We start from the raw sequence: 19,039 nt of genomic DNA on the forward strand, positions 1-19,039 counted from the left end.
GTCATTTCCAAAAACAAAAATGTGATCTGAGGCATAAGACCCTATGTACTTGGAACCACAATTTGATCTGAAACAGAGGGACCCTGACAAATGGAGCTGTTCAGAGAACAAAGGGACCCAAGAGGGGAGGGAACTGGAGACCGCAGCATGGCAGGGCAGGCCTGGGGCTGCTGACACAGGAGGAGAGAGGGAGGCAAGGCCTGGGGCTCAGAAGGACTGGTGGCTGGAAGAGGGAATGGCCTTACTCTGTGTGGCCCTCTGGAGAGGACAGCCCCAGGTGGCTGACACAACCCCACAAGGCAGCACTTGCTACCAGTTAGAGCTGCTTGGGGGTGGGTTGATCTGTTTGGGGAGGTGGTGAGCTCCCTATACTGGAGACCTGCGAGCAAGGTGACATGACTCTCTATTACAGATGCTGTAGAAGGGCAGGGGATTGGACCAGGTGACCTTCAAGTCACCGTCCCGCCTGGGCCTAGGTGGTCTGGAGCGGGGAGGAGCTCTGGGGCCTGGGCAAGCCTCTGACCTACCTTCTCCCGGCTGCTGTGGGCGGTCAGGGAGCGGTGGGCTGCCCCGCGCAGAGCTGTTCTATAGTTGCAGAAATTCCCTGTTGGGTCCATCTGGTGCTGGAAGGAGATAGAGACGCATCTGGGCAACTGTGTCCTGGGGATGGCTGGTGGCACCCAGCAGCCCAGCAGCCTTGCTTACCTCGAGGATGAAAAACTTGGCTGTCTTCACTTTGGCCCAGGTCTTCTTCAGCCTTGAGACAGGACTCATGTTCATGCCAGCTGAAAGAGGGAAGGCTGAGCTGGGGGCAGGGCCAGGCAGGGAGGGCCGTTCTGAGCTGCACAGTCCCTCTGTGAGGCCCCCAGCTGGCCTAGCCCCTCAGGCTGCACCCTGACTGGGGCTGATGTTTGTGGAGCCTCAGCCTGCCAGATGGAGGGTGGGTGGGTGCTAATGGACACTGTGTACAGGTAAGCCTGGCTTCTGTATGTGCAGGGTCCCTGTCCCAGTCCCTGTCCCACACTGGCCCTATACTGTGACCAGGGGCCTGCTTTGGGCCCCTGCTTTCCCTGGTTCTGGGGACACACTGCCCAGCTCTCATCAAGCACCCTGAAAGGGCTGGGCTTGCCTCAAAAGGGGCACCCCTCCAAGACCTTTGGGGTGGGGTGGGGGAACACGGGCCCAGCCTGCACCCACCCCCTGCCCAGGTGGCCTGCACCCCACCTGCCATGTGTACCCGTTCCACCCTCTCTGGGAGCACTTGCAGGCTCCAGGCCTGGCCGGCCCACTCACAGATGATGGCCATCAGGGAGTTGAAGTTGCCGATGTTGAAGCACTCACGGGCTACGTCGATGAAGAACTCAATCATCTGGGCCCTCCGTTTCTTCTTGGACGGCTGGGGACAGGGCATATGAGCCTCAGTGATGAGGTGTCCCCACCCTGCCCTGACCACATATCCTGCTTACCTGTCCTGTCCCTCATTAACCTTCTTTAAGCCCATTTCACGGCTGAGTTGCTTGAGGCCTAAGCAATTTGTAGCCCAGGGGCTGAGGCTCTCGGTGCACCCCGGGTGGAGTTAGCACAGAGCCCATTGCCACGGAGGGCCGGATGGGGGCTGGTGGGACACCTGTTGACACACAGGAGCCACCTGCAGTGTGGGAGGTGCTGGGGGCCCCTCGTGTCCTCCTGCACTCTCAGGCCTCGCTCCAGCACCCCTACACCTAGAAGCAGAAAACATGGCTCCCTCACCTCTCTTCCCAGTACCAAACTTCTTCACTTCACATGGGGTGCGGGGGCCCCACGGTGACCCTGAGGCCCTGTCCCCTAGCAGCCCCACCAATGCTTTCTGTCGACTGACTGTGATTTCAACCCCAGCTCGAGTCGAGTGCGTGAGACTTTGACCTCTCTGATGGGTCAGAACCAAACTGTGTCCTCTTCCAGGCTGAAGCGCTGCCTGACTCCGGGGTGGGCTCTGCCCAGGCTTCACTCAGGCAAACCCTCATCTTGGCTGCCAGGCCAGCGATGCGGTGTCTGCAGCAGGCAAGGCCCACGGAACCCTACAGTGTTCTGTAGATTGCCCTCCTCCCATAAGTGCAGAAGTGGTCCTTACTGCGGCCAAGAAGCTTGCTGTGGTGTCTGAGGAGCTGTGCATCCAAAACTCCTTCGGAGAGCTGCCCGCCTGAGGTCCTGCCCTGTCTTTCATGGGACAGCCCACACAGGGATGGTGATGGTGACCGAGCAAGGTGGGGGATCAGGGCCAGCTACTAGGGTGGCTGTGGGCACTCTCACAGGAAGCGCTGTCTCAGGCTGAGGTATCACAGGTGAGTTTCTCCTTTCTCGGTCGCAGACCCCTCATAAACACCTTACGCCCCAAGCTCTGTCTTAGCATCTGCTTCCAGAGAGCCCACCCTGGCACATAGGCTGCCTCCAATCTTCCCCTGAGACGGGGGACCTTGGGCTTCACCTGACAGTGGGAGAATGGGCTTGGGAGAGGGTTCCACTGCCATAAGGAAGGGAAGAGGGTGGGCAGGGTCTGGCTTGGCGGGGCTGAGACCCGGTGGTGAGCATGTCCAGCTCAGTGTTGCCTGGTCCTCCTGCTTTTCAGGAGAAGCCAGAGACCTGGACTTTAAAGCGCAATCTCCCACTTCTTAAAGGTTAGATGACTTCTACCTCTAAGTCCTGAGTGAGCCAAATGGAATTCGGCTGCAGGCCAGACCAGTCTGCCCCAGGAACAGGTGGAAGAAGCAAAGCCCCTCCACCCCCTCAGCAAGCATGTCTCTGACACCCTCTGTGACTGGCAGGTGGATCCACGCCAGGCAGGATCCACCGGCATGCCAGGATCCACCGCATCACTGGCCTGGCAGCTAAGAAGGGGGTTTTCCAGGCTCTACCCAGAGGGGAGATATCACTACAGGCAAGCTGGGTGACACCCGGTGTCCCAGAGCATGCCCAGCCTGGCCCTGGGCTTGGAAACAGGCTCATGATGCTCTTCTGGTTCCCTCCCAAGAAGGCTCCTCTCAAGTCCTGGCCACCTTTGGCCATGCCGGGTCAGGCCCTGGCTTCCTACGCACCATGCAGATCTCAGTAGCCACGAGGTAGCACAATCTGTTGAACCATTTCACGTAAGCTTCCAGGTTGTTAGTCTTGTCACTGAAACAAGGCTAGGAAAGACACAAGGACCATGCTCAGGCTTTTTGTCAATAACTTTTTGAACACGAATAACGTTTTGAAGTCAGCCATGATCATTATAGACAATCTGGGAAATGTCGAAAACCTCAAAACCATCCACAAATATCTCAAAACCATCCACAAGTACATGATTTGACATGTATCCTTATAGTCTTTTTTTCTATACACTTGAAGACGTAACTTAATATGATATATATATATATATATATATATATATATATATCATATACCCACACACACAGTTAATCCTCATTATTCACAGATTTTTATTACAGATTTTGTGTTTGTGAATCTGTCTACTTCCTAACATTTCATTTGTAACCCCCCGAATAACACTCATGTCACTTCTTGGTCATTTGTGGACATGTGCAGAGTGGCAAAACATTTGAGTCACCCAATGCACCTGTGTGCTCCCAGCTGAGGTTGAGCTGATGCCCTGACTTTTGGTTTCAGCTCCCATAATGTAAACAAGTGCCCTTTTTGTAGTCTATTTAGTGTCTTTTTTTTTGCATTTTTGTGCTTTTTCTTGGTGATTTCACTGTTTAAAGTGAAGACAGCGTTGCCGTGCTATCTTGTGTTCCTAAGCACATGAAGGTTGTGACGTGCCCTAAGGAAAAAAATATGTGTTAGATAAGCTTCGTTCAGATGTGAGTCACAGTGCTGTTGGCCATGAGTTTAATGTTATTGAATCAACAATATATATTAAATAAGGTCTTATTATACAGAAACACACATAAATCAAGGTTATATATTGACTGGTTGATGAAAATGTTGTGATGAAAGGCTTGCAAGGAACCTAACCCTGTGTTTTCCCCAGGAGTAATGGCTCAGTATTTGCTAATTCAGTGTTCACAATGACTACAGGATATAAAGATGGTGAATAATGAGGACCAACCATATGTATTTATGTACGTATGTGTGTATTTATGTATGTATGTTTCTATCTCTATCTCTATATTCTATATATATTCCCACATTTTCCTACATGAACCCTTTCATGTGCTATAAAATATTCTTTGGAAACATAATTTTAAAAATTGATGTAGACTATTCCACTGTATAAATATACTATAATTTCAGAGAATCCAAAAGAAGTAAAGAAAGAAGGAAAAAGAAGCACAAGAGGTAAAGAAGACAAGGTACAACAGAAGACAGTAAAAGCAAATCCATCTAGAGCAGTAATTACCCTGATATAGACCAGTCAGTGTAATTAAAAAAAATCCAGCCTTCTGCTATTTTCAAGAAATACACCCCAAACCCAAGGATATAAGTAAAAAAATGGAAAAGTACACGTGATAAATATTTATGTGATATTTATCATCACATAGCTATATTAATATTAGACAAAATAGACTTTAAGGCAAAAAAAAAGACTCCAAGGCAAGAAGCATTAGGAGAGTTTAAAGGGTAACTGCATATAGATAAAAGTTTTGATTTATTGAGAATATGTCATGAGTCTAAATTTGTCTGCACCTAATAGCATAGCTTCAAAATATGGAGGCAAAAGTAATCCAGAAAGGTAAATTCCTTATAAAGAGGAGATTAAGAATACTTGTTCATTAAAAGACAAAATAATGAGAACGAAAAGCAAAGCAACCAACTAGGAGAAGAAAATTTGCAGTACATCTAACTGACAAGGGATAATTAACTAGTACACATTTTAAAAACTCACACAGGGCTTCCCTGGTGGCGCAGTGGTTGAGAGTCCGCGTGCTGATGCAGGGGACACGGGTTCGTGCCCCGGTCCGGGAAGATCCCACATGCCTCGGAGCGGCTGGGCCCGTGAGCCATGGCCGCTGAGCCTGCGCGTCCGGAGCCTGTGCTCCGCAACGGGGGAGGCCACAACAGTGAGAGGCCCGCGTACCGAAAAAAAAAAAAAAAAAAAGACAACGAAAAAAAACTCACAGAAAACTCTTAAAAATCCTTAAGAAAAAGACAAATCACCAATAGAAAACCGAACAAAAATCAGGGACAGGCATTTCATAGACGAGAAAACAAGAATGTCCAAAACACATGAAAATATGCTCCATTTAACAGTTTGACAAAAATTTAAAAGCCTGACAATTTCAAGCATCAGTGAGGCTGTGGAGCAAGAATAACTCCCTGCTGGCAGTGTAAATGGATACAGCCTCACCTGGCATCACCTGGTAAGGTTGATCCTATGCCCACCCTGTGACGGACACAGTGATTCCCTTCATAGGTATATATTAGAGCAACATCTCTAAGTGTTGTCCATGGACTCCTGGGGGTCCCTGAGACCGTTTCAGGGGGTCCACAAGGGCAAACCTAATTTCATATTCATAGATTATTGCCTTTTCACCTTGTTGACATTTGTACCAATGCATAATAGAATGATGGGTAAAATTGCTGCCACCTTAGCCTGAATCGAGACCGAGTCACCGAATGACACCAGTGGCCGTTGTGTTCTTCACTACCACACACTCACAGTAAAAGAAGAAAAGTGAGTGTGACGAAGAATGTCCTTGAGGACACAAAACGTTTCAGCGTTATTAAATCTCAACCCTTGAGTACATGTCTTTTTCATGTTCTATGAAAAAGGGAGTGCAGTTGTCCCTCGGTATCCTTGGGGGAATGGTTCCACCTCCCCCCTCAGATACCAAAATCAGAGGATGCTCAAGTTCCATATGTAAAAGGGTGTAGTATTTGCATAAACCTATGCACATCCTCCCGTATACTTTAAATCATCTCTAGATTACTTATAATACCTAATACAATGTAAATACTATGTAATTAGTTGCTTGGGTGAGCAGCAAATTCAAGTTTTGCTATTTAGAACTTTCTGGAGTTTTAATTTTTTCTAATATTTTTGATCTGAGGCTGGTGGAATCCGCAGTTGCAGAACCTACAGATACGAAGGGAGAACTGTAGACATAGGCACTTCTGCTGCACACAGAGTTTTGATGGTGGTCTTGCAGAAAAGCACTGGTGTGACTGACTTGTGAGCTGAACTTTACTCATGGAGCACCATTTTTACCTGAAAGAAGGACTGACCCATTATGGTTACTCAGACTTCAGTGTTTGGCTGATATTTCCTTGAAAATCAACAAAATGAGCCTGTAACTTCAAGGAAGACAACTGATAGTATTTGTTGCCAAGGATAAAATTCAAGTTTTCAAGAGAAAATTGGGAACTTATAAAGCATGTATCTGCCTCTGCAGCTTGACAGCTTCCCAATACTTAAGAACTTTTGGGGTGATATCAATAGTGAATATATATAATGAATATCATTTAAAAATATCATATAATGTAACATGCCAACATTCAGAAGTTCTGCTTGATTCAGTGAACCCATATTTTCCAAATGGACAATATATGTCACAAAATCCTGCATGGGCAAAAAGATCCATTCAAGATGCAAGATGGACCAATGAATTTTAAAGTGATAGAGTTTATTTTCAGATTCCAAATTGCAGCTGATCTTAAAAAATTACCTCTTGTTGAGTCTTAGTGTACTATCAAAGAAGAATATTCACAATTATCTCAAAAGGCTGTAATATACTCCTCTCTTTTCCAACTACATATTTGTGTGAGGATGGATTTTCAACCAAAATAATGTTAGGTCAAGAGATTGAATGCAGAAGTAGATTAAGAGAATTCAGCTGCCTTCTACTGTCAGTCATTAAAGAGATTTGTAAAAATACTGTAAAACAATATCACTCTTCTCATTAATTTTTTTTATTTTGGAAAATAAGAGTTATTTTTCATAAAACTTACATTAACATATAATGAGTTATGATTTTTGAATAAATAAATATTTTAAAAAGTTATTGGCTTTAATGGCTAATAGAATAAATACCGGTAGATATTATTAGTACATAATCAAAAGTTCTTTGGGGTCCTCCATAATTTTTAAGAGTAAAAAAGGCATCTTGAGACCAAAATATTTGAGAACTGGTGCCCTAGAAAAAATGTACCCACACACATTAGAAATGTGTAAGAATGTTCATAGCAGCAATATCTGCAATAGCCAAGAGTCTGGAAACAACACAAAAATGTTCGTCTACAGTAGAGTGGGTAAAGAAATGTCACGGGCAATATTTCACAATAAAAAATAATACTTGGTAATGGCCAAAACCCCAAACAAAACAAAACCGAACAACAAACAACTCAATAAGAGTAGCAAAGTCTCCTTCCCACCCTTCTCCCAGCTCCATGCTGGGCTCCCCAGAGTAACCAGTATTCCTAGAGATTGTCCACACGCATGTGCAAGGAGATATGTATCGTGCACCTTCCTATCTGTTGTTGTTACACAGATGGTCACATACTCTTTGCCACTGTTCTTCACTCTACTTTCTTTTCTCAACAATGGACCTTTGGTGATTATTCCATTCTTACAGTCGCTCTTACTCTAATAGTTGCATAGCATTCTACGTATGGATGTATTATAATGTTTAATCGAGTCCCTGTGGATGGTAAGGTAGTTTGCTTCCAGCCTTTGGTCATAAAGCACAGAAAGATATCCCAAATATCTTTGTGCATACATCTTTGTGTACATGTGTGTGTATATCTGCAGGGTAAATTGTTAGGTGTGGAAAGTTGGGGTCTGGAGTGTATATTTCAAGTGTTGATGCTATTGCCATTCTGCTCTCCAAAGTAGCTGTGCCAATTTCACCCCTTACCAGCCGTGTATGAGATGGTCCCTTTCCCTGCACATACACACCCATAAAGTTTAATCTTTGCTTATCAGAGAGGTGAAATGCAATTGCATATTTAGTTTGCTCTTCTTTTATTAGGTGCCAGGGCAGAAGACAGGATACTTCCAGTTCTGGTTCGGATTTAACTCCTTGATAAGCACCAGGCTAACTGCTGGTTGGGCTCTGAGAGAGAGGGGCAGGCTCTGAAATGCCACCTTCAGAGGGAAGAGCATGCCCTTAACTTCCCTGGGCAGCTGGCACCAGCCCGCGTTCCCCCGGGTGGCCGCTAGAGGGCACCGGCGCCCACCGTAAAGCACCGGGAGGGCACATGGGGTCTTGGAGCGGGCCCCGTGCGAACCTCTACCCTCTAACCCACCCAGGGCTTCTGCTCCTCGACCGCCACTCCGCCCTCGCTGGGTGGGTGACCCGGCCAGGCTCATCCCGCCCTCCCAGGCTTCCCCAGGACTCAGGGCTGCTGGGGTGTGATGGCCTTGGGCTAGGGGCATGGGTGGGGTGGGCACGACCCCTCCAAGCCCATCTGCCCTTGGTCCCTCCGAAGCTGGCTCAGCTGATGCTCCGGGGAACCCCCAGAGGGACCGGTGAGGAGGGGTCACTGCTGGGACAGTCCGTCCAAGGGCCTTCTACCTTTGTGCTGGCCAGAGGGTCCTTGTTCACAAAAGCCTGGACAAATTCCTCAGGTCCAATGTGTCGAAGCCGTTCCTGCACCAGAGACAGAAAAGGGGTTGGGAAAAGGGGAAATGTATGGGGAAGGGATGCTCCCTGGGGGCCTGGCATGGGCCCACCTGCCCTTCTCACCGGGCCTCTACAGCCCTGTTCTGGGTTGTCACAGAGCTTAGCACCATCTTGAAAGGGGCAGCCCCTCCTTTCCCATGCTCAGGGGTTGCTGTATTTCATGGGGGCAGGGGTCAATGTCTCCATAGGGAGTGCTTGTGGGGTGTGATACCTAGGAAACCAGGTTCGAAATCGGGTCATTGAAATGACCTGCTCCCTCCGGGGTAGGCCTGGTGGCTAAGAGCATGGGGTCTGGGTCAGAATTGAATCCTGGCCCTGTCCCTTCTGCTGTGTGACTTCTGGCAAGTCACTTAAACACTCTGGCTTTAGCTTCCTCGTCTGTGAAAAGAGAATAATAATAGCACCTATCTGGTAAGGTGGTGGGAAGATGAGATCGTGCATGTAACTCTTGAATATAATGCCTGGAAACCAGTAAGGGCGCCATAAGTGATGGAGGTTTAAAAGAAAAGAACCCTACTCCCCAGCTTCCCTCCTCTCTGGGGCAGGCCCCTTTGGCCTCTGCATCTACAAGGAACCCAATATACTGGAGGTTAGGCCAGGGCAGCCCTTTCACACACAGGAAGGCCTGTCTGCGCTTCTCTGGAAAGCTGGGGTGGGTACAGTGTGACTGTGGGAGTCCTGGATGGGGAAAACCGAGGCCCTGGTGGGGAAGGCCCTCGATGTGGGGGGATCACACGTCCGGTGGTGTCAGAGCTAGGATCTGAACCTACTTCCTCTGCCCCAGGCCTGGACTCTCAGGCAGGCCAGAGGTCAAAGTTGGGCAGGGCTGGTACCTCCAGCCTTCCTGTTCCTCGCCCCGCGTGTGGTGAGAGACTGCTCCAGAGTCAGGGTCCTCTGGAGATGCCTGGGTGGCCCTGATGTGATGGGCTCAGGCCCTGGGTTAGGCTGAGACCAGGTTGGGGACAAGATGGGGAGTTGGGGGGTGGCCGGCTATTTTCAGTGTTCCAGGCTCTGGGTCTGAGTGGAGGGTGGTATGGACCTGCTCACCAGCTCTACGTGGGTCAGCTGCTGAGCCAGTGCATAGGGGTCACTGCAGATGCTGAGGAGCTCCCTGTGGATAGAGGCTGGAGGCTTGTTCCTGTAGGAGATGGGCTTGTCAGTGCCCAGCAGGCTTTCCGGCCCCTGGCCCAGAGCCGCCAGCTTCTGGTGCAGAGCCTGCAGGAGCTGATGCATCCTCTTTCGGTATGCCTGGAGTAGGGTAGAGAGAGGGTGCTCAGGCCTGGAAACCTGTCTCCGCATATCTAATCTCTGAGGCAGGCAGGCTCCCCAGCTGTCCTAGGTGTGCCTGCACCTCCCCCACCCTGAAACAGGACCCAGTCCAGGGCAGGCTGGGTTTGGGGTCTACAGTCAAGGCTGGATGGGGAGAAGGCTGCAGGATCACCAGTGGGAACCAAGAAGAGCACACATTAGGGAGAGTGGCTGGGTGTAAGCCCCCCCAGCTGTCTGGGGAGAGGGGCAGCGTGGGGTGGGGACTGCCAGGGAGTGGAGGGAGAGAGGAGGGAGATGTGGAATGGGCCCTGCCCTGGGCGCTAGTCTTTTGCTTGGCTTCAATGGGGGTCCCCTCCTGTCTCCCAGGCCTAGCTTAGAGAGGCTTTCCCTGACCAGCCTTGCTGTCCATCCTCTGCCCCTGGCACTCTGTCTCCAGCTCACCCTGTGTGACTTCCTTATGGGACTACTGCAGGAGATGATTGGGGTTGTTTACTCCCCTGCAGAATGACAGCTCGGCAGGGGCAAGGAAGTCCGCGTTAACCTCTCTGTGTCGCAGCTCTGGGCATGCAGTGGGCACTTAATAAGCATTTACTGTACCGACAGAGCCCCTCACCATGCAGCTCAGATGCTCTGGGCTTGGTGCAGGGACCACCCTCCCACCCCACGGGGAAACTGATTATTGCCCCTCAGAGACCCCTATTTCCAAGGAAGGTGCATCAGACTAGCTGGGTTTACTGAGCAAGATGTCCACACATTCCCAAAGGTTTGGTCAGTAGCCCACAGAACAGGCCCCTGCATGGTCAGCAAATGGCTCCCCCAGAGGTGGCTTCAACCCCCTTGAGCCAGGAGCTGGCCTGGGAGTGGCAGTGGGCATCCGGGGCCTGGACTCTTGCCAACAACAAGGTGTCAGGAAGACAGGTTCCCAGCGGGGCCTGGTCCCAGAGGCCTCAGAAGAAGGTTGTGGATAGTTAGTACTGCCAGGTAATTTCAGATAGAAACAGTGCACGTTCTTCATGCACACAAACCCAGAGGCATTTTGCAGGTGGGGCGTAGGGTGTAGGGCTTGCCTGGGGGACCTCAGTGTTTCCTCAAGTCTCTGATGGGGCTCAAAGGAGCACTGAGGTCCAGCATTGTTGGTGCCCAGAGCTCTGGTGATGGATGTGGCATCCCAGCCCCTTATGAAAGTGCTTCTCTGTGGAGCGGCCAGGGCCGCTGTGGTAGAGCCCTCAGGACGCAGGAAACCCGAACCCAGACCCTAACACTAACCCTAACTCCCAGAGCCGTGGGGGGCAGACCCCGAAGGCACCCATGGCTTAGCTGGGCAGTGTGTGGGGAAACTGAGGTCCAACTCTTCCCTTTGTCGCCAGTGGAAGGAACAACCCGTCTCAGCTTTGCTGTATCCAAAAGTGTGGTCAGCACACACGCTGCCTCCCAGGTCTTCATTCGAGTGCCAGGAAGACGGTGAGTTTGGTCCAGTCAGAGCCGGCCCCGGTGACACAGTCTCCGGTGGTCCCCGACACCTCCACCAGCCCCCCACCCCTCTCTGCTACCCAGCCCAGAGGTGCCTACACTGGCTGTTGAGATCCCGCATTTCCCACTCAACCCTCCACCACCCCATCTGGCTCCCCTCCTGTCACCAGACTAACTTTCACTGGCACCAAGGACCTCCTGTCATGAAAGCCAGGGGCTGTTTCTCAGGCAGCATCCGCCTCAGCTCCCCAGTGTCTCCTGCCTTGGCTGTTTGCAGGCTTGTCTGTCTGCACTGTGATTGCGTGCTGGGTTCCTCCTGCCACTGTCTATTCCTCTCTCCACCATCCTCTCTACTTCATTCCCGGGTTTTCTGGTTCACGTGCAGAGTGTCGTTTAGCATTCGTGTGCGGGCAACCTTCTCCTCTGATCTCCAGAGCCGTGTGGGCAAGGGGCCACCTGGACTTGATGCATGCAAGAAGTCATGCTCTCCTCCCCAGGGCTGCCTCTTCCGCCGGCATCCCTGTCCACTGAACGGAGCACTGGCGTCAGGCACCTGGACGTGGAGCCATCCTCAAACCACCTTCTCCCTCAGGCCCTCCAGCCTCTTGATTTTGCTTTCTTCCATCTCCATGCTTGTCGTCCACCACAGAGTATGTGGTCCAGGCCATAGTCATTTCCCCGCTGGCTGCAGTGGCCTCCTCAGTGGACCCCACGCATTCATGCCGGCCTCTCTCCATTCCACCCTGTAGCAAGAGTGTTCTGTTCAAAATGCACATTTGACCACTGCACGCTTCTTCCCTAAATTGCCTCCCTGCTTTTGCAAAGACAAAAAGCCTGACGTGGCTTGGAGGCCCTGAGGCCAGCTCTGGGCATGCTCAATGGCCTCCATGTAGCCCTTGCTCCTCTTTTCTGTGCTCCAGACACAGACCACTCCGCCATCCCTTTGACCACTTGTCCCTCCTGTTCCATGACCCAGGCAGGACCTGTACAGCCTTCTCCCTCAGAGCTCCATGCCCTTCCTTCACAGCCCTTGTCCAAGCCTCTCACTGGAGTACCAGCTCCATGAAGGCAACACTGGGTCACTCTTTGCTGGTCCCCAGCATGAACAAGAGGGTCCCACACATATTTGCTGATTAGATAAAACTGGCCTTCACCTGCTTCTAGTCAGTCAGCCTCTCCAAGGCAGACTTCAGAGCCCTACTGAAGTCAAGGATGCAGTGCATCTGTGGCTACAGTTTGATAGAACCAGGCACTGGCCCTATTTTTAAAAATATGCAGACAGGGTTCCCCTGGTGGCGCAGTGGTTGAGAGTCCGTCTGCCGATGCAGGGGACACGGGTTCGTGCCCCGGTCCAGGAGGATCCCACATGCCGCGGAGTGGCTGGGCCCGTGAGCCATGGCCGCTGAGCCTGCGCGTCCGGATCCTGTGCTTCACAACGGGAGAGGCCACGACAGTGAGAGGCCCGTGTACCGCAAAAAAAAAAAAAAAAAAAAAAATTGCAGACAATTTAGCAGGACTTGTTTCTATTGAACCAATATTCACTCCAAACAATTGCCATTGCTTGCGTGCTAATTCATTTAAAAATTTTCCAAGTGTTAACCTCAAGCTTATCTGTTGGTTTTTTCCTGAATCTTCTATTCCCTCTCTGAATGTGGGGAAGGTATTTGACCTTCTCTTTGACCTCCTCTCATTCTCTCACTGATTTCTACACCTTGTGGACACTGTCTGGGAGATCTCAGTGAATCCGGGCAGGCCCAGGGACCTGCCGCTGAGAACGCCAGTGTGTTCCTTGTCACTGTCAGGAGCCCACATTCGCAGCGCCAGGGTGCACCCAGCATGGCTCAGCTCTCCCCCAGTGGCTCGCCCGTGAGCTGGGAGGATGGGGGCTGGGCTGTTTTCTCTGTCATTCTCACAGAGCCGCCTGTTGCATGCACGGAGCCGGGTGTGAGTGCAGAGGTCGCCGTCCAAGGGTGGCCTGGGTGGTGGCCATGGCTCTCCAGGGGCCTCCAAGTTCTCTTGGACCGAGCGTTTCGTGATTAGGATCCATTTGCATCCAGACAAGTACGGGCCCTTGTTTTCTGAAGTTCCTGAAAGCTCCCACCTGAGCCAGCCCACGGCTGATGTCCAGTGGGCTTAGCCCACCTGCACAGGCAGGAGTTCTGCACCCACTGCCAGCTCGTTCAGCTGTCCACCACCTATGCCCTTGGCGGGAGCCAGTAGAGAGCCATGTGAGTGGGAGAGCAAGGCCAGAGCGAGGAGGGCTGCCCGTACAGGCAGCCTCCTCTGGCCAGCCCAGTGGGTGTGGCCAAGGCACCGCTGTCCTCCTGTCTTGTCTCCCTCACCAGGGCTGTGACCCTCTAGGCCGTCCTGTGATCCCCCAGTCTCCCTCAGCCTCGGCATTGGCCTTCCTGAGCTGTAACTGCTGAGCCCAACCTACCAGGATGGGAGCCGAGGGTGGACTGGAGCAGCACAGAACCCACAGTCACAGAGAATGGCCTTCCCAGAGCCGCTCCAGCCTCTTGTTCCCGGTTACTGAGAGGTGGTGGGGAGCACAGTGAGGACATGAGGCTTCCAGGAAATGGCAGGGGGGCAGGAAGAAAGAGAAAGGTGTCGCCTTTCACAGCCACTTTGATGGGGAAGCCGCACTCCTTCCTGGCCCTGTACCACCTCCTCCACGTTCCTGAGCAGCATGGTTCTCCTCACAGCCCTTTGAGGGAGGGCTTATCATCTTCCCTCTTACAGAAATTAATTTAAGGTCCAGAGAGGTTAAGTAACTTGCCCAAAGACACGCAGTTCTGAAAACACTTGTGCTCATCTCATTGTATTATGCACAACACTTTATATCATTTGATCCTATCTCTGTGTAAGAAATCTTTTACAAGATGATTCTGAAATGTTTTTGGAGCAAAAGATATAATGCCTAGGATTTAAAAACATAATTTGGAGGGAGGGGAAGTGTGTGCGGGGATAGAAGAAACAAGTTTGGCAGAACGTTGATAATTGTTGAAGCTAGGCTACGAGCGCACAGGAGTTCATGGTTACTATTATCTCTGTTTGTATATGTTTGGAATGTTCCATAACAAAAGTTTCAAAAAAGTTAAAAATAATCCCCATGTGCCTGAACTTTGGAAAGAACTTGTTCCTCATCATAGCTCACATTTACCAAGTGCTGAAATACGAGCACACCTGACTTCAGGGCCTTTGCCGCAGACCTGTGTGGTGGGAGCAGTTGTCGTCTCTGTTTGACTGATGAAGAAACTGAAGTTCAGAGAGGGGAAGCACCTTGCCCAAAGTCACATCGCTGTGGTTTCTGAGCCGGGATCTGAGCTCAGAAGGTCTGACCCAGACCTCATGTTCTGAGTCCTGTGGGCTCTGACTCATCAGTTTGGTTCAGGGCTCACCGGCTCCTTTCCCAGCTGAGACTGTGCCTGTGATGGGAGGGGAGCAGCCTGCAGGCCACCCGCAGCATCCAGGGGAGGGAAACCAGCACCTACAGGACATCCCCTTGGAGCAGGTGCTTTCTGGGGAAGGGCAACTTGGGGGTTACAAAGACACATGGGGCACCCCTGGCCTGAGCCTGGGTGGGTGGCATGGAGACTAGGGAATCCCAGGTCCAGTTCACACCACTCAGCACACCTAATTGGATTCCAAGGGAAGGAACGAGAAATGCCTCGAACGAGTTATTTCTGCTTTGAAAATCCACACCTGGTGGATGACTGCTTTCTATAGCCCATTGATAGATCTTGGCTGTATCTTATTTTCATCTACTGGGTAGTTAGAAAAGATTTCCCGGCACAGTCTTGACAGATTCTTGAGGGCTCAGTGAGGAGGCACTGCTTCTCAAGGAAACAAGCCCAGGACTTACGCCCATCCCACGCCACCGTGGCCAGAATGGCAGGGTCTGCCTCTGAAATTGCTCTGCCAAGGGCAGAGGCAGGCCTGAGAAGGGCAGATAATCCATCTTGTCAATGGCTTAGCCCTCACCTGCTTGAAGGCCTACTGTGTGGGGGAGGGAGATAAAGCAGAGGACTGGGCTCTCATCTCACTACATACCCTCTGGTCCATCCATCCATCCATCCATCCATCCATCCATCCATCCATCCATCCATCTACCGTCCCTGCAACCATCTATTTCCCACCCATCTGTTACTGCCCACCTCCCCTTTTATACAGTCACCCACCCACAGATCCATCAATTCACTTATCTATCCTTCCTCCCTCCACTCTAACATTTGCCCTCATCCATCCATTCATACATCCATCCACCATCCATCCACCCACCCACCCATCCATCCATCCACCATCCGTCCATCCCTCCATCCATCCATCCACCCACCCACCTTCCCATCCATGTTCTCACCCACCCATCCATACCCACACACACCCATCCACCTACCCATTCACTCACCCTCCCATCCATCTAGTCATCCATCCACCCACTCATCTAGCTATACCATGTCTACCATTCTCCTCCACTTCCTTCCATCAGTCTCTCCACATCCACTTACCCCATAAACCCCCCTGCCGACCCAACTGCCCAAACATCTTTCTTTCCCCCTCGACTCATCCATCAAAGTAGCCAACTATGTACCAAGCCAGTCAGTCAGCATCTCCCCTTCCTGCTTCATCCTTCTGATTCATCCAATCATTGAGCCTTCCCTGAGTCTCCTTTCTGCTGCAACCTAAGCCAAGTGTTATAATCCCCAGATGGATCAGGGGATGCAAAGGAGGAGGAGGAGATGACCCTCATCTCACCGAGCTCTCAGAACAACTAACTTGCTGGCTATGTGAAATGACCTCAGGGCAGGGCATCCCTTTCTGAGCCTCAGTTAGGCCTTGGACTTTAGAGCTTCCTGGTGCCCAGCCTGCCTTGGCAGCTATCCTTTGGCTCTGGCTGGCTCTGTGTTCAGACCCACTGTGGGGCATGTCACTAGCTGTCAGCTTGCTACATTCAGTCTCCTCCCAAGGCAAGCGACATGCACTCCCCCTCAGTGTTCTCACCCTAATCCTGGGAGGTAGGGAGTAGGGAGTTTTGTTCCTCTTTCATCTTTAAGTGCCTTCCCCAGAGTCATGCAGCTGGGAGAGCAGGGCAGGGTGTGGGGCGCAGAGGTACCAGATGCCCAATACACTGGCTGCCTCCCAAGCTACTGGGGAAGAGGGTTCTGCCAGGCCAGCCGAATGGGTCATTGGCCAACGGCCCGACCACGCAGCCACAAGAGCCCTTCACTTGCCATCTGATGCCACTGATGAGAGCAGGACAGGAGAAAGGTCAAGAGACCAGGCCTAGAACCAGAGGCCTGCTCTCCCTGCCAGCCCTGCAGTGCCTGATTCTCTGATGGGGCAGAAAGGGGCTGATTTTAGAGGGGCTGCAGTGTGCTGGTGGGGAGATGAGGACCCTGAGGCCAGCCCCAGAACAGGCTCAGATCTGGGGTGTGAGGGTGTAGACAAGGTGAAGGGACTCCCGCTCGGCTCCGCCCACCTCGTCACAGGGGGCGATGCGGCCCACCACGTCCTTCAGGTGACTGATGGTCGACTCCTCCTGGAAGTCCCGCGGGAACGTCTCTGTCCACTCGGCCAACAACTGGAGCAATTTGGGGCCAAACTTCCGGACCTGGGCCTGCAAGGCAAGCCGAGGGTCGTCTGCATTTGGTGAGGGTTGCTTGGGAGGTGGGGGTCACGGCAACCACTGTCTCAGCCACTCGGTGCGCGTCTGGGCTGTCCGAGGGGCAGCGGCAGTGGCCGAGGCGTGGTGGGTCTAGTGCCTTCTTCGTGCCAGGAGGCAGAGACGGGACATGGGGATGGGGGCTGACCACGGCAGAGCAGAGGGGGACAGACACACGTTTGGAATGGGGGTCATCTCTTGTTTGTAACTGCCGGTCATCCCAGCTCCCTTTCTGTGGTGACAGCATCTCAGTTTTCCTGTGGGGTCTCCCTCTCCATCCTTCCCGGCAGATCCTGACCCAGGGCTCCAGGGGCGTGCCCAGATCAGTGCTGGCCAATCAGGGCATGGCACACCCCCATCATGCACCGTGATTGGCTCACAGAGGGGCATGTGGCCTAAGCTAAGCCAATGAGATCGGGGCTTTTATTTATCAGGATCCTCTTTCCACAGGATTGGGAAGGGTGGACCATGACCCTGGAGCCGCAGAGGCCATCCGTCACCGTGCAGAGAACCTGCCTAAGCAAGAGTGGGGTTGGCCAGAGGAAAACAAAGCAAGGGGTCTTAGGGAGAAAGACCACGTTTTAATGGTGTTTTAGTCCCTGGAGCCAGTGGTAGCTTGAGACTTTGCAGTTACATGAGCCAGTAAAGTCCCTTTGCCTTAGGCCAGTTGAAACTGGGTTTCTATCACTGGACAGTGGAGCCCTACTGACACATGTATAAATAGACAGTTGCAGCCCATGGGATATGGCGAGGGACAGGGGAAAGGATACGGGGAACCGAGGGAAGGCTGAGCCAACAGGGGACCCGCAGAAGAAGAAAGGGTGGAACAGAAGGTGCTGGGGGCAGGGAGACCAGCAGGCACTGCAGGGCCATCCCAGGCCACAGATGGGGATCTACTCATGGGACTCTGGGGGCCCAGGTCTGGGCTGTGTGAGCTCAAGGCTCCCCTGGGGCATTGGAAAACAGCCCTGGGGTCAAAGGTTCTGACTCTCTCCCTTCTGGCTCTGGGCTTCCGACAAGTCAGAAACCCCAGTGGGCTCCCTGTCAGGAGAATGGGAGCGATCGCTGCCTCTCCAAGATGTCGATTCACGAGTGCATGCCAGGGGAGGGCCGGTACACCCGGAGGCCCCCGCCCTGCCCTGCCTCTCACCTTGTCCAGCACTGGCTTGTCCAGCTGCTGCTGCTCGATGCACAAGTGGCAGACCCGGGCCAGGAGCTCCCGGGGCTCGATGAAGAGGCGGGAGCTCAGCAAGAAGGTAAAGATGTAGTCTTTCTGGGGGGACACGGGAGGAAGGCAGCATGTGCTCACCAGGGCATGGAAGGACGCGCCTCCCGGCCTACTCCACCCCCAGGCCCAGCCAGCCCCAGCTCTGCTCTCTCCCCCATGCCTGGTGGAAGAGAGCCCAGGCTGCTACCCCTCCTCCCCACTGGGTGGATCACCCACCTCAGGGTAGTAGTCAGCTTTGGGCACCAGCTGCTGGATCAGGGTGTCCAGGGAGGCTGAGGATGGAGCTCCGTCCAGGGGGGACTGCCCAGCCTGCTCACCATCCGTGGGCTCAGGGGGCGGTGGGCCGAGGCAGCCTGGAGTGACCATGTCGGAGGTGCTCAGTGTCCGGGGCATGCCTACCTGCAATGGCAAAGGGCATTTGGACCTGCTGGTCCCCCGGGATCCTGGCTGGGCAGGCCCTGCCTCCCATAGGCTCTTCTGTGCCCACCTGAGCCCAGTGATCACCTCCTGGGAGGGCTGTCAGGGAGGGATCCCCCCACCCCATAGCCACTGCATCCCCAGGAATCATTTCTTTTCCATTATCATTCTTAGCCATTTAGGGACTGACTGTTTCCAGTATCTACTCCTACTTGCAGTGAAGGTTGTTTTTGACCAGGCTTAGACAATCAACGTATTTGCCCTGCCGCTGGCCACAAGAATGAATCAGGGGTGGACCTGATCCAAACTAGAGGGCTCAGATGCAATCCTAGAACTTCTGTGGCACTTGAAAGCTCTTTCCCCTGGGTCCCTGAGCAGTGGAATGGCACCGTTGGG

The 19,039-nt window shown here is 52.3% G+C and overlaps 1 protein-coding gene across 2 annotated transcripts in view; it reads right to left on the reverse strand.

Annotated features, from left to right (window-relative positions):
• The window catches only part of RASGEF1C (RasGEF domain family member 1C), a 32,650-nt gene extending 14,031 nt beyond the window's left edge, over window positions 1-18,619 (reverse strand). Inside the window, exons 1-9 of one of the 2 annotated variants that reach the window (XM_060092670.1) lie at window positions 18,443-18,619; window positions 18,149-18,271; window positions 16,816-16,953; window positions 9,645-9,845; window positions 8,490-8,564; window positions 3,072-3,161; window positions 1,294-1,396; window positions 706-785; window positions 528-623 (exon numbers count right to left, since the gene is read on the reverse strand). In XM_060092670.1, the coding sequence (XP_059948653.1) occupies window positions 528-623; window positions 706-785; window positions 1,294-1,396; window positions 3,072-3,161; window positions 8,490-8,564; window positions 9,645-9,845; window positions 16,816-16,953; window positions 18,149-18,271; window positions 18,443-18,619 (1,083 nt within the window). The remainder of the gene's footprint in view (window positions 1-527; window positions 624-705; window positions 786-1,293; window positions 1,397-3,071; window positions 3,162-8,489; window positions 8,565-9,644; window positions 9,846-16,815; window positions 16,954-18,148; window positions 18,272-18,442) is intronic. The other variant, XM_060092671.1, reaches the window with a different exon arrangement.
• Between the last annotated feature and the right edge of the window lie 420 nt (window positions 18,620-19,039).

This window comes from Mesoplodon densirostris, chromosome 3, assembly GCF_025265405.1.
Source record: "Mesoplodon densirostris isolate mMesDen1 chromosome 3, mMesDen1 primary haplotype, whole genome shotgun sequence".
Classification (NCBI taxonomy): Eukaryota; Metazoa; Chordata; class Mammalia; order Artiodactyla; family Ziphiidae; genus Mesoplodon; species Mesoplodon densirostris.